The following is a 23,637-nucleotide window of genomic DNA, read 5'->3' as shown; positions in this document are numbered from 1 at the left end:
AGATCACGGGTACAAGCGGCAGAAATTAGTTTCCTCCGACGGGTGGCGGGGCTCTCCCTTAGAGATAGGGGGAAAACCTCTGTCATTCGGGAGGAGCTCAGAGTCACATTGAGAGGAGCCAGATGAGGTGGTTTGGACATCTGGTCAGGATGCCCCTCAAACTTCTCCCTGGGCAGGTGCTTAGGGCATGTCCGCCCGGTAGGAGGCCACGGAGAAGACCCAGAACACTTTGGGGGGACTATGTTACCCTGCTGGCCTGGAATCGCCTCGGGATCCCCCGTGAGGAGCTAGACAAAGTGGCTGGGGAGAGGGAAGTCTGGGCTCCCCTGCTTAGGTTGTTGCCCCCGTGGCCCGACCTCGAATAAGCGGAAAAAGAATGATGGATGGATGGATGATATGTTAAAGGTTTTAAGTGTTGTATGAGCATCAAGATGTTTTAAATTACATCTTTCTCTGAGGTTAAATTTCTCCTGTTTTATTGAGAAGAATTGTTGTACATTTTTGGGAGCAGGTTATAGTTTTCTTTGTGCATAATTTTAGCTGTTTGCCAATTCACTAAATTGTTTAATTTCAATATTTCTGATTCAATAAATAAAGGATTTGAGTGTTCTCGATATCCAAAATTCTGTATTATTCTATCTGACGTCTTTTGTAACACAGTTTAGTGAATAAAGTGTACTTTTGTAGTAATTTCCCCATATTTCTACACAATAACTCAGATATGGTAACAATCGCAAGCAGTAAAGACAATGGCGTGATTATTTTTGTCCATTATATATTTGTCTTTATTCATTATTGATGTATTTCTTGCCACCTTATGTTGTTTATTTTTTACATGAGATTTCCAGTTATTTTGTCACGTATTATTCCATCCATCCATCCATTTCCTACTGCGTGTACCTCTCTGGGTTGCAGGGGGTGCTGGAGCCTATCCCAGCTGCATTCGGGCGGAAGGCTGGGTACACCCTGGACAAGTCACCCCAATTTTTGTAGTTTTAAAAAAAAAGTAATATTCTGGCCACTTTATATTGAATTTTTTGTTATTTTTTTGTAAAAAAAACTAAACCAAAACTTTTTTTTAAATTTAAAAACACAACCTAATAATTTTAGGGGGTTTGTCTAGATATGTTCTAGATATGTTAATCACATTTTTTACAGTTAAAATCTAGTTTTTTATGGACCTTATTGTATTGCACCAATATGCTCTGCATCTGAGTTTATGTATTTTTTTGTATTTTGTATTGGTGCCAGTCTTACTTTTCTGTTTTTAATGGACCTTGTTGTATATTATCAACTAGGGCTGCAACTAACGATTAATTTAATAATCGATTAATCTGTCGATTATTACTTCGATTAATCGACTAATAGTCGGATAAAAGAGACAAACTACATTTCTATCCTTTCCAGTATTTTATTGGAAAAAAAACAGCATACTGGCACCATACTTATTTTGAATTATTGTTTCTCAGCTGTTTGTACATGTTGCAGTTTATAAATAAAGGTTTATAAAAAAATAAAAATAAAATTACAAAAAAATACAAATAAATTGCCTCTGCGCATGCGCATAGCATAGAGCCAACGAATCGATGACTGAATTAGTCGCCAACTATTTTTATAATCGATTGTAATCGATTTAATCGATTAGTTGTTGCAGCCCTACTATCAGCCTGTCGGAGACTACAGATGGAAACTAGCCTTTGGCTATAATCTGGCACATTTACATTTTATCTGTTCATTAATGCGCATTGTCCTATGTAACAAATAAAGTATCAGTAAGTTGAGGTACTTTTGTCTACTGTCATTTACTTTCAAAACAAAAAAATGTTGTTAAGGTTTTTACATGTGTTTTAAAAAGCTGGTTTCCACAAAATTCATGCAATTATTTGTTTTTAGTGCATGTGAACATACCAAGAGTGTGTATGGGGGTGTTGTGTTTAGGGTGGGATGGAGGGCCCTTCAGGAGTTTTGTGTATGGTGGCTCACAATTCGGTGCTATACCCGATAACCATGGAGAACATGTAGAAATGACTGGTTGGATACGACTCAATGAAGAGATAAATGTGACTTTACAATAGACACAAATAACGCTTCATTCCTCACTATAGGTTTTTATTTAATTACTTTTCTTTAGGTCTATATCGTTGATTGTTCAGCTCAGGTGTTCTTCAGGGATTCAGGGGCGGAGTAACCTTTTTGACCAGTCAGGTGACTATACCAGAATGGTTATTTGATAGTTGAAGCCAGACCCTAAAGGCAAAAGCAAATTCACCACACATAGTTCAAAACAAAGTCTCTCCTTTTGAGATTGGCAAGCAAAGACATTCTGTTACAAGCTGCTCCATCCTCCACATTTGCCCGGTGCTGCCAAACAAGGAAGTTTGGGCTCTTTGTTGAGAGGCACAGCTTGCACGGCAACATATCTCGAAGAATAAAAGTGGCTTTGTTTCGCCGCCATTCAATAGTTGATTGGTCTGTCAAAGTAAGGTTGTCAACACTCTTATACGGTCCACCACTCTCCACATTAGAGTCAAGATATAAATAAATATATTCCTGTTTAATAAGGCAGTGGTTTGGGAGCTCTAAATAGTTTCAAACTTGTTCTACAACTTTTTTGTTTTAGCAACCAAGGGGAGAAAGCTTTTTGTGGCTGCATAATTGCAACATGTCAGACTGGTTTGGCCACCAGAGAGAGCGTCAACAGGAACATAATCAAATAACTCAGCACATGACCTGATCCTCCCTTCTTTGACAAACAGTTTCATTTATCCTTACCAAGTTGCATACGAGATGTATGAGACACTTCAAGATTCCTTTTATTTGTGGCAGAGGTTATGAAGAATTTGGCCCACAACACATGACCAATAGTCATGAGTTTACTGGGAGCCACCACTGTCCCATCACATGTACTAATTTAATAACACACAAAAATTAACAAATATAATTTGGGACTACAGCGAGACTAAAAAGTATTTTCAAGATTATGAGCCAATAAATTCAATCAATTTAGCTTTTTTTGATAGTTAGTGCCGATATAAGACAATCACAAAACTGACAATTTTAATATATATGACGTTTGCATCATTAGTTCTATTGCATGAAAGACATTTAAAAAAAATGTATAGCTTTTATCTCTCTTGCTTTTAAAAAATCGCGTTTCAGCTCTGAAGATTTTAAGGCGGTGATGATGTGGTTTATACGTGTCCTTTATACTTTATTATTGTCATGGGCTGCCTGAGGGTATAAGTACCTTGGATGTAATTCAGTAGCTGCATTGAAGCGACAAATTCCTACCGGGTACGCAGATCAATTCTCTTTTGGAAGAACTTGTTTCCGCTTAGTGAATAATCGAAATGATCTTATATTGATTTTACTGTACATGGTAGTTTTGTTCAACCTACCTTGACAATCTCGACAATCTTCGTAGTGGGCGCCACCCATTCAGAATTCAACCAATCAAATTGAAGGGTAGGTGGACTCCGCTGGTAAAACAACCAATCACATCATCGCTTGTCAGTGCGGAGTGGCAGAGACCCAAAGACACAATTTGCCTGCTGGTACAGTGCATCATGTTGGCTAGGTGTTCACAAGGCTGCTAATTGGCGTTGAGATATCATCGGGAATTTCATATTTTCTAATAATATTTTCGACTTTATTTCGCTGCTTCGCCGGGGACACATTAGTGGATTATTGAGGCCTCTCCGTGTGTTTCACACGCTGAAATGATCGTTGTCTGAAGGACTACTTTTTGTTGATGTCATCCGTACAGGAGATCGTATAGCGACCTTCAATTGACTTGAATAAACAATTTTTTTTTTTTTTACATCCAGATTTAAAATTTTCCAGTGACATTTAGCGTTGAGGATGGGACTTTCGCTGCCTGCTTTCTTGCTGCTATGCTGCTTAACCCTGACAACCGGTTCAGATTTTCTGTCGGGGTCCGACCCGTCCGGACGGGCGGCTTTTGTCAGGGGTTCAAACCGAGCTTCGAGAATCACAAAGCGGTCTTTGCCCGCTTGGCTGCTTTCTCCACAAAAACACAACATAAGGAAGAGAAGCGCCCCTTCAGACGCCTCCTGTGACGCTCTTCAAGGATATGAAACCAAGTTAGACAACAACACTCACCGTGTAAGTTACCAACCCTGGGTTCCAGTTACACTTTACAGCTTCACAAAATGTGTTTTTTCCACCTCATCATTTCTATTTGATTTATTTATTTATGCCTTTCATGAACATGCATATATACAAGCCACGTACAGTTCACTCTTTCATTGTTTTGTTGTTTCTTACACATTTCCATGATCAGAATGGAGCAGATGGAAGAATAATATTATTATATTTATCTGCCCCCTTTTTTAACACAAATTATTTTAGATGACTATAACCACCAACACCCGAACTCCAACATACTTTTTAATTGTTGTTAAAGCATTTTCACAATGACACGTCCAATCTAAAGCAAAAATCAGTTTGATATAATGCCTGTTGTCTCTTTTTGTAACTCTTTTTAAATTCAAAAATATTCTAGCAACTTTTTAAGTCTTTCTTTAGAGAATCCCCTGCTTTCACACCAGCAACAGACAAGCACATTCTTCCATGACCATGCAATTTTGCATCAAATATCTTTTATGACACTCTTAAGTCATACCAGACGTGTACAGTGTTCATACAATCACACCCCATACGCTCCCTTATTATCCACATGTTGCCAGTATTACTGCTACCATTTACCCAAATCCATAAATTTTGATATGTTCAGAATGGTAAAGAACACAACATGGGTAAATGTACGTGCTTTTCTATTTCAAATAGTACACTAATGCTATGTCAGGTGTCGGGAACCTTTTTGGCGGAGAGAGCCATGAAAGCCAAATATTTTAAAATGTATTTCCATGAGAGCCATATAATATTTTTTTTAACACTGAATACAACTAAATGCGTGCATTTTTACGTGAGACCAACATTTTTAGAGTATAATAAGTTTCTTATTCTTTTTAATAACATTGTTATTCTGAAGCTAACCAATAATAAATAAAATACTTCTTACCATTAATGCCACTTCTTGAACAGGTGCGGTAGAAAATGGATGGATGGATTAAAATGCATGAGAATGTTTTATATTTTTGAAAGTTATTTTTAACACTGATTACCGGCTTAATTATTCATTACAATGTCAGTTAAGATTTATCTGAGAGCCAGATGCAGTCATCAAAAGAGCCACATCTGGCTCTAGAGGCATAGGTTCCCTACCCCTGTTCTATGTTTTGTTAAATCCTGACGATGTGCCTGTAGTTTGTATTTGCTCATAAGAGTCTGTTTTCTAAAACAAAATGAACACTCGGAGGGGGACCTTGTGACTGGCAGTGTGGAAGTTATTAGTTTGTATTTTTTAAGACATCAACAGGTCTTGTTTATACTTGCTTACTGCTCAGATTTCAAAGGAGAGAGTGACAGCTCAAAATGTTAATGTTGTGCTTTTTATTGCTCTAACTCATGTGATCAAACTCCCAACTACTGGGTCTTAAGAATCTGAAGTCAATTCATAAAAGGCTCAGCACCATCATTTCCCCCCTAGAGGTTACTGCCACAGGGTCCCACCAGCGATTGTGCTCAACAACATGAGCTGCAGAAAGGAACATGTAATCAGTTAACAGAACAAAGGATTGGCGTTGAAAATAAGGGACAATAATATGATTCAACAAGAAAGTGAAAGCATATCTGGACTGGAGATCCTGTCTGGTTGAGATTTTGTGAAATATGATGCAACAAGAAAGTGAAAGCATATCTGGACTGGAGATCCTGTCTGGTTGATATTTTGTGACCTTCAATTGGAAAGTCCAATAAGGAATCTAGAGTTATAGTCTGTCTCCTAAATGATTTGTTTCTAATAACATCGTGTTTTGTGTGTGTTTAGCATACCTTCAATGACCTCAGTGGATCCGTGTCACTGGCTTGGGTTGGAGATGGCACAGGGGTGAATGTTCTCTACTCGTTTTCTTTTACTCATGATAAACGCAGCGGTATGAACACAAATGATCAAAGCTTTGTTTTGACAGGTCATGCTGGCTTTAACAACTTTTCAGGTTCCCTTCTTCATGATTAGACTTGGACAGTCCAAACTCTATCGAAGGTAAGTGTAACTATATGGTCATTTATTAGCATTCGATTTGACTCCAACTTCATGTCTACCAGTGAGGACTATGGCAAGACCTTCTTGGATGTCACAGATCTCATCAACAACACCTTCATCATGTCGGAGTTCGGCATTGCTATCGGGCCTGAGAATTCAGGGAAAGTAAGAGAAGTCCAGAACCTTCCAGAACCCTGTGTATGAACCTTTTTATAGGACATTTTACTTCATCAGTCTGGGTTTTGTCCTTCTAGGTGATCTTGACAGGAGAGGTGTCTGGAGATCACAGTTCACGGATCTTTGTGTCTAGCGACTTTGGGAAGAGTTTTACCCACCAAGAACTGCCCTTCAACCCACTCGTCCCGATAATGTACAACCCCGAGAATTCCAATGTGCTACTGGGCCTGGGTAACAAAGTAAGTCTTTAATGTTTGCAAAGGTAATTTTGTTTGTGTAATGAGTTAAGTAGCCATAACTATACACTCAGACAATCCTTCACTATAGACAGCAGTGAGCATTGCTCAAAAACTGAACAGTTGAATTAATTGAACTGAGAATATTATATTCCTCTTAGTTATGTCGACCTCAAATCGAGGATGCAAACACAAAGCGGAATTGCAATTCAAATTCGACTGAAAGTAGTAAAATTGAAATTCCAATGAATAATTTTGGTGTATTCCAGAATCATGCTTATTGTTTTACATCTTTCATAGAAATTGTATTACTGTGAAACCTCTTGGACACAATATATTTTAATTAAAGCACATGTTTTCATCAACAATTAAGAACAAAAGCATTTTTTATAATACAGATACCGGTACTTGTATTTTGTTTCAACTTTAAAATTATGGAAAACGGTGGAAAAATGCTTAATCTCCCAGATTCCATTGTATTACCCGAGTATCAAATTGAAGGGATTGTTTTGTAAAGCCAAAACCTTTGTTAAATGTGACAAATGATTTTTTTGCTCTAGGGGATTTGTCTGAATTGTAATACTGTACATTTAATTTTACTTCCTATAATTTCTAGTCAAATTCCGATTTTTCAAATAATATAAATTAAGATTGTGAATTTGGAATTTTGCACAAGCCTGCTGGACCAAATTTTGAATTTAGTGTGTATACCATTATTATCATCTAGCAACTTTTTAATCCTCTTGGGCATGGAATTTTGCAAAGCTAAAACAAACTGGTTGTTACTGGATTCCTCTCCAGCCCTTTGTGTAATGTTGCCAAAATGTGAGGGGTGTGTTTGTAGACTTTCTTACGTAAAAGTATTTGTATCCTATCTAGGAATTAATTCTATCTTGTGATAGAATGACTTACATTTCTTTGGTTTTCTTTGGTGTTTTGGCAACAGCATGCCTTAACGTTCCCAAGCAAATTTGAAGGGAATTGCAATTTCTAGGTCATGTCTGAAGGAATTATTTCCTTGTTCTCTTTCAAAACGCAACACATGACTTTGCCCAAAAGGCCTTCCTATTCGTTTTTTATAGCTGCAAGTCTGTCAATAATTATTCAAGTGTTTACCTAGGGTGCATTTATTGTCGTTTGCTCTGTTCAACATGCGAAGATAACTTTGTGACTGCAGTTGACTGAACTTGTTAAACTGAATTTAATTTTTGTTCTCAGGATGAGCTTTGGCTGACTGAAGATTTTGGGGTTAACTGGAAAAAGATCCATGACATGGTGTGTCTGGTGAAATGGTGAGAGCCTAGACTGTCACGCCATTTAAGTTACATCACACCTCAATGTCAATCTGTATGCTCAAATACATTTTTAATACTACTTATATTATTTTCTGTTCCGTTAGATTAGGCAGAAGTGAAAGAAGCCGACTTTATTGTAGTTTAATTCATTTCATGCATATCTGTATGTTGGAATACACATCGATGACTCTTAATACCAGCCAAGACAGACAAACAAAGGCAAACAAGTTCACAACAATTCTCCTGTGACTTTTATTGCTGCACCTCAAGTAAACCTGCTCGGCAGCAGAGTTTACAGCCAGCTTGTTTTGCAGCAGCACTTCCTTGTATACCTGCCTTAGTAACCCAGTTAGTTGTCAAGGTTATTAAGGTGGGTTTTAAGGTACGCATCTTAATGCTACTGTTTTCTTAATAACTATGTCCAAAACAACATATTCTCTGGTGTTGTGATACTTTTATCATCTCTCCTCAAGATGTGTGAAAGCAGCTGAAAAGTGGGTCATGTTCCACCACAATCCAAAACAAATATTTAGCAAGGGCAGGACTGTCTGTCTGTATGCTGGTTGCTTGATTAGTCATTTGCACATTCATAAATAAGCCTGAAATGGTTGCTTCCTTCCTAATGCTTGCAACACATTTTTAATCATGCTTAATTAACTGTGCACCTGGAAAACTTGACCATTTGACTCTAATTCCAGGGGGAGAAAAAATGCCATCTTCTTTTCAACCAATCGCAATGGATCCTGTAGTAAGTGTTCCCTCAAACAACCACTGCCATCTTGTTTTCGGACTGTGGTGATTTTCAATAACATTGTCAGTGATCATGCTTTAATACCAAGTGTTACTATTGCATTTGCAGCTCACAATTTCCATTCCTAATTTGCCCCGTTGTGCTATTTAGATGACCGGGGAGTGCTTGAGCTTAGGAGGACAACTGATAATGGGAAAACCATCGCAACTGTCGCCACAAAAATCTACTCCTTTGGCCTGGGTGGACGCTTCCTCTTTGCTTCTGTGATGATGGGCAAGGTCAGTTTAAAGTAGCTTCAAATCAAAATAGAAACATGATTGATTTTGACATGTGCTAGAATTACAGTGTCAACTACCTCCACTCTACCCACTCTGTACACTTACTGTAAGTTAGTTTTCCTTTCTGTTATTAGTTTATGTTTCTCTTCAGGGCACTCTGCGTAAGATCCACGTGTCAGTGGACCAGGGAGAGACTTGGAACATGGCTCAATTGCCTGCTGTTGGCCATGAGCAGTTCTACTCTATCCTGGCAGCAAGTGATGAAATGGTCTTCATGCATGTCGATGATCCGGGAGGTCAGTCCGTACAGAAACCCATTTTTCTTTACACTGCTTCTCACGTGTGTGTGTGTGTGTGTGTATTCTTATTTCCAGCTAAAAGAGAAGTTAGCGTTCCCGTTCTGTCAAGTCATATTACTGTTGTTTATCATTTATGAATGTTATTTTTCTGATTCATAATGATAAATAAGGCATACTTGCCAACCTTGAGACCTCCAATATCGGGAGGTGGGGGGTAGGGGGTATGGGGTTGGTTGGGGGCGTGGTTATTTACAGCTAGAATTCACCAACTCGAGTATTTCATATATATTTCATACATATATATATATATATATATATATATATATATATATATATATATATATATATATATATATATATATATATATATATAATGTATGAAATACTTGACTTTCAGTGAATTCTAGCTATATATATATATATATATATATATATATATATATATATATATATATATATATATAATATATATATATATTTTATTTACATAGAAAAAAAATAAAAATACTTGAATTTCAGTGTTCCGTTGGCTATCCATTAGATGGCAGTATTGTCCTGTTTAACTTCTCCGTTCATTGGGCAGGCAAGCTGTTTATATTGTGGGAAAGCAGACGTGTGGGCTGTCCCCACTCAGTCTCAGGTCGCATTGAGCTGGAGGGGGCGTGGCCTCCAGCTCTGGCTGAATACCGGGAGTTTGTCGGGAGAAAATCTCTGCCGGGAGGTTGTCGGGAGAGGCGCTGAATACCGGGATTCTCCCGCTAAAAACGGGAGGGTTGGCAAGTATGAAATAAGGGGCCTCTGCAAAAATGAGATGCAGGAGGCTGAGTTTAACCAGGTAGGATACAACAATCAACCGGTTTTAGTATTAAACGTGAGTAAAAACATCAGTTATTTAATCGCGAAGGCTCTACTACACAGTGTTTTCAGTCCTTCTCTCTTGGTATAATCTTCTTGTTGTGTTGAATAAACTATAGACATCAAAAGTTAATAAAACATGTGTAAAACACTAACATAACAGAATTATATTTTACAGAGCAGAGGGTACTTTTATTTATTTGCAAGAGAGAGAGAGAGACTGTTTTGTTTATATCTATTGTTTTGTTCTGTTATTATAATGTTATTGTATTATTGTTATGTGATTTTATATATTTTTTGTTGTGAAAGTAATTAATGCATAACAATTGTGATAATCGTGAAACCGTGATTATTAGTCTGACTATAATCGTACAGTCAAAATCTATAATCATTGCATCCCCATTGTGGTGGACAAAATAACCACCTAATCAATTATATTTCTGTTCCAGCAAAGCAAGATCCATCCATTCTTGCTTGCATAACGTTAGTGTGGAAGAGCTTGAGACCTTTGAACTCAACTTCTTCGAATTAAATTTGGTCCATTTTTTGAACCTCAAATATTATTTAATGCCAGGTGACCTGCAGTTCTTTTAGCAAGCAACACTATGAGGAAATTTTCAGTATTACCACTACACTGCTCCCTTATCAGACTCTCGTTTATGTTTTTCTCCTCAGATACTGGCTTTGGCACTGTTTATGTGTCAGATGACCGAGGCACTGTTTACTCCAAGTCATTAGCACGCCACCTTTACACCACCACTGGCGGTGAAACGGACTTCACTAACGTCACCTCCCTGCGAGGAGTTTTCATCACCAGCATATTGGCTGAAGGTACCTGTGCCTACATCAAGGCTTGCCCACACAGCTCTCGTCATATTACCTCAGAAAAACATCTCTATTAGGTGCCATAGTCAGGGTGTTCGCTAAATGTTTAATTAGCTGTTTAGTTTTTATGGAGTGTCTTGTTTTAAATGTTTGCATACAGTCAGTAATATCCAGTTGTTTTATTTGTACTATTTAATATCCACACGTTGTGGTTGCTTGATAATTAGTAGTGCTGTATGGGTCATCCTTGGAGTATTTTAACCTATGTATGCATAATATGTGCTGGATTGTTCAATAGGAGGAGCACTAGCTGACCGTGCATGTACTGTATGCTCTTGTTATATTCCAGATAACTCTGTGCAGTCTGTGGTGTCTTATGACCAGGGAGGGGAGTGGTCTCCTATTCAGAAACCTGCCAACAGCCAGTGTGACGCTACAGCTAAAGACCCAGAAAAGGTGAACTGAGGAAAAAGAAAGAACCATTTGGTTATAACAGGAACATGATGTAATGGTGATACTATAGTCACTAAATGCTGGGTGTATTTGTTTCAACAGTGCAGTCTTCATATTCACGCTGCCTACAGTACTGCTATGAGGCTCAATGTCCCCATGCTGCCTCTGAGTGAACCAAATGCTCTGGGTCTAATATTAGCTCACGGTAATAATCAAATGTCAAAAATAAAAAAGAAGGTATCTTGAACGTTTTGTTATCTGATAATTGTGACTATATTCTCAGCAAGTGTTGGTGATGCGATATCAGTGATGAACCCCGATGTGTACGTGTCTGATGATGGAGGCTACACCTGGATCAAGGCTCTTGATGGACCCCATCATTATGCTATTTTGGACTCTGGTGGCCTGCTGGTGGCTGTGGAACACAATCCCAATGAACCAATTGACAAGATCAAGTAAGTACTGTAATAATATGTAGAAGGGTTTGGTTGGGGCATATTGTTTGTTTTGGTACTATATTTCTATTCTACATAATAGTTTTTTACTACTTTTTCTTTATTTAAAGCTTCCCAACCAGCTCGCATGGGGTTTAAGACTTCTAATACATCCTTTTTCTATACCACTTATAGGCTTTGTGAACCACTACTATACATGATGCAATGCAAAAACTTGTTAATTTAAATACAAATTTGGCATGGATTTGCTTCTATACCTTCAAATTAAATGTTTTATCGGGTTGCAGAAATACAATACCATAATACATAAAACGGATTATAATAATTTAATGATGATACTAATAAGGGTTTATAATACTTGCATCACATTGGAAATTTAGCACTTTCTTGGCAACAAACAACAACAACCTCTTTAAATAAGTTGTGTGTTTTGACATAGCTTTCAAGCAGGGTTTCCTAACCTTTCTGCCCACTATGGAGGGGCTCGGGGCCCACTCAAATATTAACGCTGAATTAGTAATCTTACTTCTGATTTGAATCATATTCAATGTTTGTATCTGACCCTACTTACAGTTTACAACCTTGTCAATTGATATGAAACCATGTGTTAATTACAAACACATTAACTTCAGGCTTAAATCTGGCTGATTAAAAAAATAAATGTAACCCAAATATACTGCAAAAGAAGGGACTCATTACTGAATAGAAGTGCATTTACAAACAATTATGTTGTGGTGCAATAAATCAACTAATTCAGAAATAAATATTATTTTTAACTAAACTGTCAATACAATTGAAATGCAAATGAAAATACAGCTTCACCACTTTAGTCATAATTGTTGCACATAAAAAACTTCTCTATGACTTTAGCTCCGTCCGTACTTCCTTTGTTTGGTCCATACGGACCATAGCTGCAAAACAGACAAGACTTTTTTGGTGGCCCAAAATTAGACCGGCCCTATGGTTAAGAAACAATGCAAAGGACACAATTAGGATATTCTCTCACTTGGTCTTTTTATAATATAGTTGGAGTTCTTTGAAGTTAATCTGTAGACTGCAAAGCTTGCAGAATATGAGTCGTTTTTTAAACTCATTGAATACTCCATAACTCATTATGTTTCATAAATTTAAGCACTCCTTGATGTCATTCTAGGTTTTCTACTGACGAAGGGCAGTGCTGGCATTCGTATACCTTCACCGAGGAGCCCATCTACTTCACAGGGCTTGCATCAGAGCCTGGTGCTCGCTCGATGAATGTCAGCATTTGGGGCTACAAAAACAGTTTGCTCAGCCAGTACTGGATCTCCACCACCATTGACTTCAGGGATCTGCTCACTAGAGACTGTGAGTGAGATTGATCATGTTTTTAATTCAGTTATCAGAGCTTAATATTTTAGTTATGTTTGTTTAGCACAATTATAATAAAAGGAAAACATTTTTTTAGGTGTGGACAGTGATTATGTTCAGTGGTTGGGTCACTCTGATGACATCAGTTACCCCAACGATGGCTGCATGCTGGGCTATAAAGAAAAGTTTCTGCGTCTCAAGAAAGACTCTGTTTGCTGGAATGGTCGAGATTATATGATCACCACTCAGCCAACGCCTTGTCAGTGCACACTGGATGACTTTCTGTGGTAAGACTTGTATAACACGCCATGTGATAGATGTCTTCATGTTCAATAATAATCATGAGATACCTTTTGTAATAATGGTGATGTACGAGCTGGCTGAAACTTACTAAACCTTAATTTTTTTAATATTAGTGGGTTGAACTATTACAACATTCTTGTTTGATTTCCCTATTGCAAGTTTTATATAATTTGTTATTATGCAGATGGTGCTGAATGCATTTTAGCCTAGTTTAGCATAAGAAGACAGGAAGTGGAAGTTTTGTCGAAAGAAAAATAACCCACTTTCAATGCATGGACAATATTTAACACAGCGTGTTTATTAGTGTATATGTCAAGTACCCGGCACGTAAAACATTAAACACAAGGTAAAGAGACTCTTTACTAGGTTATCATGTTTTTGCTCATTTCCATCTGTAATCCCTGCAGCAGGAAAAATAAATAATTCACACTATAAAAACACACACACACTCAAAGCATGGATTACAAAAACCAGGACAGAAACACAATAAAACATCCATGTGGAAACACTAAAGTTTCCTAAAATCTATGTTTTTGTTTCTTTAAAACGTCTCTAAAATGTGTATTTTTCTTGAGTTCGGAGGGAATTGTGTTCCATTCAGTTATTGCTTCATAGAAAAAGGCTGATTGTCCAAAAATAGTTTTATAGTGAGGGATCCGACACTGCCATCTATTGGAAGTCCGCATTAATGTTGTTCGTTTCAATGGGGAATGAGTGAGTGAGTTCTTCATGTTTTTAAAATTTGCAGTGTTGTATATCATGGTGCGGCTCATCTGTTTTATGTTTTTTAAAGCTAAGCGTGGTATCTAATGTAAAAGTAAGATACCTAAACTGACATTATCAATATATGTTCCATCCAATGTTAAGTATTAGGATAATGTTGTAATGTAATTGTGTTTTGGTTTGATGGAAAAATACTTTGTTGCCGTTTTCTTGATGTCCAGGGTGATGTAGGATTCATTAAGCCTTTTTCCAACTTTCTCCATTATTCAGCTTGTCTGTCAATTGTTTATGATCTTTTCCATGTGTTTTGATCAGTGGTTCTCGAACGTTGTTCACCAAGTACAACCTCTGAAAACACTTGGCTTTCCAAGTACCATCATAATGACTGACAGCCTAGTAGTTCCAAGTACCACCATAATGAAACATAAAAAATTGAGTCGCGTAGTAGGCCTAAATATTCATTAAAAACAAGGCAGAGGTTTTATTTAACAAGTAGATTTAATGTAACATTACACACAGTTTGAACAGTAACCCTGTGTTTGAATATGTACACAAGTGATTTTTTTGGCGTACCACTAGAAGGAGCCCGCGTACCACCAGTGGTACACGTACCCCGGTTTGAGAATCACTGGTTTAGATGACTGTTGTCGGCATAAATCTAAATGGTTACATGTGCATTACAAACTGATTTTCATTAATATTCAATGGAACCTTGTTCCTCATCAATGTTAAGAGCTTTAAGAGATGATCGTTTGTTGTGAATGCGCACACACTAAGTACGACTTGATAAGTATAACTCCTAGCCAATTTAGGGTATTTGTAAATAGTTTGTATCTTGTAAGCTTGGTGAGAAGGATCAAATGATGGACTGTGTCAAAGCTTTATTTAAATCTAGAAAAAAATAGATGGCAACATGCTGTCTCAGTTAAACGGTTAAATGGTAACTAAACTGCATGGCATGTGACATAATTTCAGTTTCAAGTTGATCTACTAATTGGTCTGCCATTGCTTTTTTCTAATCTAGAGTTTTTGACAAAGCAGGAATAATACTGATTGGTCTGTAGTAACTAATTTCCTCTCTGTCTACAGCTTTATAATATATATATTTAGTTACAATAGCAGATATTTAGGCAGTATGGAAGGGATTTTTTAAAGGAGGTTGATTTATCTAGTCTACAATTAGGGTATCTTTTTGCTTTTTTTAGGAATACACTGTAGTCCGTGGATGTCTTTATTAGCTCTGAAGATTACTAAGGATGAAAACATTGTGCTAATCTGTTCCTCATTTACAGGCTTTAAGTATATGTTTAAATCTGCTCCATGGTTTAGAAACATGTTTCTGGAGTTAACTAGTAGGTAAAAGAAAATACTTTGGGCGAAGTGTCCCATTCAATTTGAGTTGTGTCACTTCATTCTTCTTCTGTCCCTTTCCTGTAAGTGTGTTAACACATTCCCATAGTATTTTATTGTTCCCATTTTAAATTGTTTGCTTTAGCTTTGCTTAGCTCCATGGTAACTATATTTATTTTGAAAAACAGTCTGTCTGTATTCGAACCTGAATTCAAACCTGTGTTCAAATCTGTTTGGTTTATTATAAAAAAAAACTAAGTCCAAAAAAGTTTATTTAATGTTTTGACATGTTTTTATGTGCAGAATTATTTTTTGTAATTTTCGGTAACTTCACAGGAATTATGGCCCTTTCAATAAAAAAAAGTGTTGAATAAAATGAATAATTGATTTAAAAGAGAGATGGTAAAGAGTATTTAACTTGCAAAAAAACATGTAATTGTGATAATGTTATTCATTATTTTGTCTTCTTTCTTTCTTTTTTTCACTTTACTGATGCCATGCCACTGACTTATTGCAGTGACTTTGGATATTACCGCAAAGAGAAAAGTTCAGAGTGCATGGAGGAGCCTGACCTGATGGGCAAGGTGCTGGAGTTCTGTCTGCATGGCAAAGAAGAACAACTGGTGACTCATGGGTACAGCTCCAAATTCTGCCTTCCTGTTTTTAAGTACTCTGATGACTTGATTCTCTGATTGTCAAGACAAAAACAATAATGTCGATGTGTGACAGCTGGCACCTTCTATAGCAGAAGTTATTCTACTTCTACTCATCAAAGCAGAAACAGTGGAATGAGCAAGTATTTTATTTAATGTACAAAGACAACTTTTCAATTTGAAATTAGAAAGCAAAACTAAAGTACTGTACAACAGACAGTTTTGATTTTTCAAAAAAGTGCTCCTTCACTGACAACATATAGTAAGCCATCATTAGGTCACCAATGTATTTCTGCGTCCATAGCTACAGGAAAATCCCCGGAGATAAGTGTGAGGGGGGAGATATTCCTGAGCGAAAAGAGATTGACCTCAGTCAGAGGTGTGTCAGTGACTTGTTGGGCCCTGAATTCCAGGTCGGTATTTATGCCTGCCTCTGTCATGGAGCTTTTTATTCATGGTCATACCTAATATGTTTTTTTTTACAGAAAAAAGGCTCTTCCTCTAAATCTGTACCCATTGTGATAACAATTGTCATCATCATGCTATTGAGTACCGTCGCTGGAGTCTTCTTTGTCAAGAAATACGTCTGCGGTGGCAGGTTCGAGTCCTTTTCCTCACATAATTTAGACTGTTTTATTACTCCACCGACAGTACTGCTGTCACCTGTTGGTGTGGGTTTTACACCTGGATAGTTATGTGTTAATTGCCCCTTGGTGGTTAGTTCAGTTGGTTAGCAGAATTAACAAGCCTCAACCACTGAGAACATGTTAAATGTTGCTGCAAACCTGGATAAAGTTGCAGATACATACTTGTGCCTTAAATCTACAGTGGTGCTTTTACATATGATTTGTCAAATACATTTTACTCCATTAAAATGAATTTAGATGGCATTTATCAATTCTGGGCTTCCAAAAAACACCACGTCTTTGAATAGGAAAACTACTTAAAGGACCCATCAAAATTTCTCTAACAGTTCTCTGTATGTATATTTTTGCTCCTAAAATTTAATCTAGAATTAATTTCCCATATAATCAATTAGTTTTTGAGTAATTGGTAGTTAACTAACTGAATTTGAAACACCCTTTTTGCACCGCCAGACCCGATATGCCGCCCCCGCTCAGTGGGACGTCATCTACAGAATTGGAGCCCATTTCCCCGCATAGCCAGTATATACATACCGTATTTTCCGCACTATAAGGCGCACCTAAAAACCACCAATTTTCTCAAAAGCTGACAGTGCGCCTTATAATCCGGTGCGCCTTATATATGGACCAATATTGAGCCTCCAACAGGTAAAAGTTTCAATCAATCAATCAATTGCAACTACGGTAAGCAGCCGCCGACTTCATTTTCCCCCGTCTTCATTTTCCACCGTAGAAGAAGTTTTTCTTCTACGGTAAGCAGCCGCCCCCGTAGAAGAAGAAGAAGCGCACGGTGCATGCTGGGATATATGACTGCGCGAGGCGTGCCGTTTTGATTTCCATTTGTTTATGTAAAGACCCCAAAATGGCTCCTATTAAGAGACCCGCTTACGACGCAGAGTTTAAACTTAAGACGATCAGTCACGCAGTAGAACACGGGAATAGAGCAGCAGCGACACTGACTCGATTAATGACGACATTAATCGAGTGACATTAACGTTTGAGCAACGTTGAGCTATTGATATATTGTTATTGCTCTGCACTATTTCGAGTGTTACTATATTGTGATTGCACTAACGTTGGATTTACCGTAACAGTATCACTGTTTTTTACGTGTTTATTGAATCAGGGAAAAGTTCCCCTCCACTATGTGATATAAATGTTGCACTACATGTTATACCTTGCTGTTGTTAAAAGATAAAGAAAACACCACGTCACTGACTTTACCTCGGGGAAAATAATAAAACAGCTGTTTATTCATTTTGGGAGTGAACAGAGTTGTCAGAACGCTGGTTTGTAATCTATTAATAAAGTTTGACCTATCTGACTGTTATGTTGACATTCCTTTTAGCGCAGCTCCATCTAATGGATGCATAGGTGCGCCTTATAATCTGGTGCGCCTTATATATGAACAAAGTTTTGAAATATGCCATTCATTGAAGGTGCGCCTTATAATCCGGTGCGCCTTATAGTGCGGAAAATACGGTACATGTTAAACTAATATTTTGCTCACTTAATTTCCATTTTCCGTCACCATATTCCATTATACTTTAAAACTGATATGGTTAACATTATGACCAAAAATTAAATGTGAAAAATTGCCATTTCCGGACTTCCCTCCTCTTCTATCTCCTCTTCCAATGACACCATAGCCTGTGTTTCCTCATTCTCTTTAAGCATTTCCTCAAGCATCCAAACTCTGACCAAAATTCTTCTTCCAAGTCAGATTCATTAAAATAGTCGCTGTAAATTACCCTCCTCTTGCTCGGTCCATCCCTTTTTGCGGCAGTCAATTTGATTGGTGAGGTCCATATTTCCTCCTATTCCCATCATTTGGAAATGTATGCAGGCGGACCCCTCCTTTAGTTATATTGCGGAAACTTGAAACAATCCATCTTGCAGACTATTCCTTCAAATTCAGTGTGAATATATTGTGATTCGGGAAAAAGATTCTACCATGACACATATTACATGAATGAAATTGCCTCCGATCTTCTGTAGGTAACGTCAGCAGGCTGATACAGGCCTGCCCACAAGTGGGCAATCCAAAATATGATTAAACTCATTAGAAAACAAACCAAAAATCACTGTGAAATACGTGCTAATGTTGTCAGTATTAGAGGGGCCTGTTAAAGATAACAAGATAACATATATAAAAAACAACTCAATAGAGTATGCTGCAATATACTGGTTTTATTTGGTATAATGTACAGTATTTACCTTGGCTTCTTGACGATACAGCCTCTGTCGCTATATCTCTGTTGCTTCATCAACCAATCAGCAGCTTCCGTGTATTTTAATGGACAGATGTCCGCGGCTTAGAAATTGTTTTAACGCCCCTGGCTGGTGTTGTAACCTTTATTGACTCATTTTGCTTTATTACGGTGCAGATCGAAGAAGTGCTACGCTACGCTCGTACTCCTTCTCCACATTGACTACCACTACTGCGGTAGTGATGTAATGTCATGATTTTTTAATTATTTTTTTGTTTAAAGGCTGAAATGCACATCATCCGCTCTTTATTCTTAGATTGTCCTTCGCACACACGTAAAGATTGTCTGCTATCGAGTGAGCCACTGGATGCATGGTGGATGTTACGGTTTTCCCTGGCATTCACTTGTGCTCTTCTGGAAGCCACTTAAGTTTGTTACTTATGTGTCCTACAGTTGTATCGAACAACCTAACAGTGTTACGATGTTTGCTTACAGGTTCTTAGTTCACAGATACTCGGTACTGCAGCAACACGCGGAAGACAACGCTGCTGACATCACGGACGACCCACTCGACAACGACCACGCTCCAAATGGAAAGATCGAGTTCCATGACGACTCTGATGAGGTAGGCTAACCCCTGTTTCTCCTGATTGGCTCATTTAGGAAGTTTTAAGTCAGGGGTGTTCAAATGTTTTCTATAAAGGGCTATATACAACAAAAGTGAAGGTTGCAGAGGAACACACTGATAGGAATGACAGATGCCAGCCTTTAGTAGTTTAGTTTAATATCTATCCATGCCAGTCAAAAGATTTGGTCAACATAATCGACAACATTGTTTATAACAAATAAATTGACAAAAGATTTGTTATTGTAGACTTGTTGCTTAATAAAATTAATTGTTCATGTTGACACTTTTATTCTTTAGTGTAAATAATTGGAGCTAAATAACGCTAACGGTACTGGATACAAATACTTTTTACTGGACATCTTGCACTTAAAAATTCTTGATTTTTCACTGTGATTATATATTATATACAACAGGGGTGTCCAAAGTGCGGCCCGGGGGCCATTTGCGGCCCGCAGGTAATTTTTTAACGGCCCCACAGCACATTCTAAAAATAAGATGAAAAAAAAATAAAAAACATAAAAAGTGGTATAAAAGAGCAAACAGGTGAAATGTAACAAGAAAAGGTTGCATTATTTACTCTAATACCACAAAGCTGCCATGCAGGCTGTTTCTTTCTTTAAAAAATAATAATGAATCAAAATCAATGTCATTATGAATTATTGAGCTATTGAAGGCTCCATTTACTTCACATTAAATATTCCACTTTGAGATATTTTGGGGGGAAAATGTTGCATATTTTTTGGTTGCCATTTAAAAAACAAAAGTTTTTTAAAGAAGGACCTAAAACGAACAAACAAAAAACATAAACAACTATAAAACTTATAATTGGCGGATAGATCTGAAGTTGATCTTGAGACTATTGTGGTAAAAGTTTAAAAAAATGTTGGGTTTATTTTTTTAAACTTTACTGAGCTATACCCTTTTGGATCACCAATAATTTTAGAGGGACTTTTTTTTTTTTTTAAGTAAAAGTATTTTATGTTTGTTACAGTTAAATTGACTCTAATGATATGTACAATGTTTTTTAAAATGAAGCAAAACCAAGTCAATTTCAAACTCATACATGTACAGAAGATTATAAGCAATAATTGTTTCGTCGACTAATCAAAATAATAAGCGCTGACTACCAGTGGACTATTAAAATAATCGTTAGTTGCAGCCATACAATAGATTGAACATTTCATCTCATTTGAGGTTTTATTATTTTTATAACTGCTGAACTGTTTTTTTCCATTTAGGGCTTTACAAGTTCTTTCTAAACATTTTTAAAGCCACTGAGGATCCATTTAAATGTGAACTTGTTGGATGAGCGTGAAGTCTTTAAAAAAAAACTTTGTTTTGAAAAACATGCTTCACCTAAATGTCACGGCTTTGAGATGACAGGACAGGATAATTATTGTGAATTATATCTTTGAGATGTTCTTTTAAGATGTTTCCGTTTCACTCTCTGCACAGGACCTGTTGGAATAGCAGGTAGAGCCTGTAAATCCATCTCAACGGGATTCTCGCCTACCTGGTGACTGGAGACTTGTTCCTGTCACACACATTTGTCTCCAGCTACTTCTTCCTTTCATAGAGTAATGATCTTTGACCTCAGCTGCCAGACCCAAGGTCTGTGTCACTTTGCTGTCCTTTATGAAGTAACATGAATGTACGCTGGCTGCCTGGACATGGAAATATGTTTATGGTATTGTCGAGACTTGGGTGTAAATCGCAGCAAGTGTATTTATTATCATGTGGATGCAAGACGTGTCAGGACAGGAGAAATGAGTTTGGAGGTGATTGTGGTTATGTAAATGCTTCCTGGGGCCGGCCTCTGCTATCCATTGGCGAGCGCTCCTAAAAATATTGTCACATCTTTTGAAGATGCATGTTCTTTCTCTGCACTTGTATGTATATAGTAGTCTCATAAAATGTGATATTAGCTTGGTAGGTGATTGCTGGATAATGACCAATTACTTACTACCATAACTAATTTTTATGAGGTTTTTGATTGTCCATGAGGCCAGAATCTGACAATTTTGGGCCTCAGTTTAAATGTTGTTTGATGGGCACTTTGTGTGTATTGGGAAAATTACAGTAGCCTGCAAATGTGTGTCTTTCATCAACATTAAGTTTAATGGTTGAAGTAAGAAGCACAACTAGAAGCTTCCATTTGATTGGCTATCAGTAGCAATAATGTCTAAATTTGCTGTATTTGCATTTATGGGAAAATCTTCCATTAGCACAATATCTGTAATCTCGCCAGCTGTTTTTTGATGAATGAAGGTTGCAAAACTGTTTAAAGGCAATATTATGTGCAGTTGAACTGCTAAAAGCACAATGTGTGTATGCTCAAAAGTGTCATATTTTACCCAAATGTGCTCAAGCTACAAAACATTTGTCTGCAATAATCTGGGTACTCGTTAGTCTTGTCTATAATGACGGTTCCAACAGATTTGTACTAAAGCTTGTGTGTTATGCGGTTCATAGCGGATACATAGTTTCATAGCAAATATCACTTTATTTTTCAAGACAGTTTTGGAATTTGCTATAAACACACAGGAGCAAATAAGTGATGTAAGTATTGTAAGACATACAAGATGACAGAAGCAGGTATGTAAATAACAAGGCTGTGAGGTTGTTGACGTTTTATTTGACTTGAAGCAAATCCAACAATAAATTATACCATCAAATCTTAGAACTACTGACATGTCTCAAAGCTTTGTCCTCCCCCTGAGACATTTTCACTGTTGTTTTTCTGGTGTTTATATTACAATGATGGCATACAGGTTTTATTTATTTGTCATTAGCAGGTTCAGAGTGCAGTAAATGTTGTGTAGTTTGGATGTGGTTATTTAAGTGCCGCGTGCAAGGATATGATGTGTGACCGACCTGTATACTTTTAATTATATCAGATGTTTAATAACCAGTTTCAGTTTGACACCTCCCACGCTGCACTTTTCCATAAGATAAAAACAATGAATGATACAATATGTTTCACATGAGCTCCTATTGAAGTGCATGTAACCCCTTACAGTAGTCTTACAGTTTTTCACGCCTCAACATAACCTATGTAGAGGAGTTGCTTAGACATTGAGGGATGTTCTTATTTGATCAATAAAAGTTATGCTATCTCATGTTTCCTACAATCTGATATAAAATGTAGAAAGAAGGTTTTGTAAATATAATCAAATGTTACATCTTTGTATCTGCTGTTTTCATTTTAGGATTTTTTTCTTTGGGTTTGCCAATAAATTAATAATGTTTATCTACTTGTGGCTTTTTTTTTTTAACTGCATTGACATTTTAGCATATTGGGATTTTCAATGTTTGAGCCAACCTTATATGTAAGTGCACAGAACATCGGTGTAATTGGTTTGTAAAACAAGACATAGTTTTACATACATACAAACTTATAAATCATTTATTTTTGTAATAAACCCTAAAAAGAGCCATTTTTATTGTTCCAACTAAAAAGTTTGCAGATGTTTTCCTGTTGCCATACAAAATTAAGAGATTAAGATTGTAGCTGAGATTGGCTCTCTCCCCCCCCCCGCAACCTTGAAAGGGATAAGCGGTAGAAAATGGATGGATGGATACAAAATTAATCCCATGTATACATGTTTCAGTTTCATTCAATTTGGCAAAAATGTTAAGCTGCCTTTTGAACAAACACAATCACATTTTTTTAATCTTGCTTGTATATCGCAGGGCTATTCAACTGACCTTATGTGATTTACGTAACTAGGGTGTTGATGTAGCTTCGTTCAGATGCAGTCAGTCATTTGTTCAACTTTTTTTAGTTATAAGTGTCTCCCTCCCGCCACCTGAACAGTTTTTTCCCCTCTGCCATCAGGCAAATGAACAAGAACTCCTAACAGCAGCTCCTTGAATTCCTTGAATCCCTTCTAAGTCTGTCTGATAGCTCAGTTACAGCTCTTTTTATACCAAATATGTGTTTTATGTCGCACGTTTGCACCAAGAAAAATTCCTAGTTTGTGAACCCGTTCTCAAACAATGGCAATAAAACTATTCTGATTCTGATT

The 23,637-nt window shown here is 37.2% G+C and overlaps 1 protein-coding gene across 1 annotated transcript; it reads left to right on the top strand.

Annotated features, from left to right (window-relative positions):
• Positions 1 to 3,303: 3,303 nt before the first annotated feature.
• On the top strand, positions 3,304 to 22,863 carry LOC133654154 (sortilin-like). The gene is made up of 20 exons (XM_062054239.1): positions 3,304 to 4,125; positions 5,912 to 5,971; positions 6,054 to 6,127; positions 6,190 to 6,292; positions 6,382 to 6,543; positions 7,759 to 7,832; positions 8,534 to 8,583; positions 8,737 to 8,864; positions 9,016 to 9,160; positions 10,694 to 10,849; positions 11,193 to 11,299; positions 11,399 to 11,501; positions 11,580 to 11,751; positions 12,905 to 13,095; positions 13,196 to 13,385; positions 15,992 to 16,108; positions 16,432 to 16,540; positions 16,613 to 16,725; positions 19,477 to 19,606; positions 21,065 to 22,863. Exons 1-20 carry the CDS (start codon positions 3,862 to 3,864, stop codon positions 21,077 to 21,079), a joined length of 2,463 nt encoding a protein of 820 aa, XP_061910223.1. The 5' UTR covers positions 3,304 to 3,861; the 3' UTR covers positions 21,080 to 22,863.
• The last annotated feature ends 774 nt before the right edge of the window (positions 22,864 to 23,637 follow it).

Source organism: Entelurus aequoreus, linkage group LG07 (genome assembly GCF_033978785.1).
Source record: "Entelurus aequoreus isolate RoL-2023_Sb linkage group LG07, RoL_Eaeq_v1.1, whole genome shotgun sequence".
NCBI classification, from domain to species: Eukaryota; Metazoa; Chordata; class Actinopteri; order Syngnathiformes; family Syngnathidae; genus Entelurus; species Entelurus aequoreus.
The sequence above is the reverse complement of the archived record's forward strand: the minus strand, read 5'-3'. Positions and strand labels throughout refer to the sequence as shown.

Bases quoted from the DNA above. Each gene is read 5' to 3' on its own strand.
- LOC133654154 (XM_062054239.1), top strand. From the start codon at position 3,862: ATGGGACTTTCGCTGCCTGCTTTCTTGCTGCTATGCTGCTTAACCCTG. The intron at 5,972-6,053 runs GTGAATGTTCTC...TTGTTTTGACAG, and splicing joins GGGTTGGAGATGGCACAGGG to GTCATGCTGGCTTTAACAAC. The intron at 16,541-16,612 runs GTCGGTATTTAT...TTTTTTTTACAG, and splicing joins TGTTGGGCCCTGAATTCCAG to AAAAAAGGCTCTTCCTCTAA.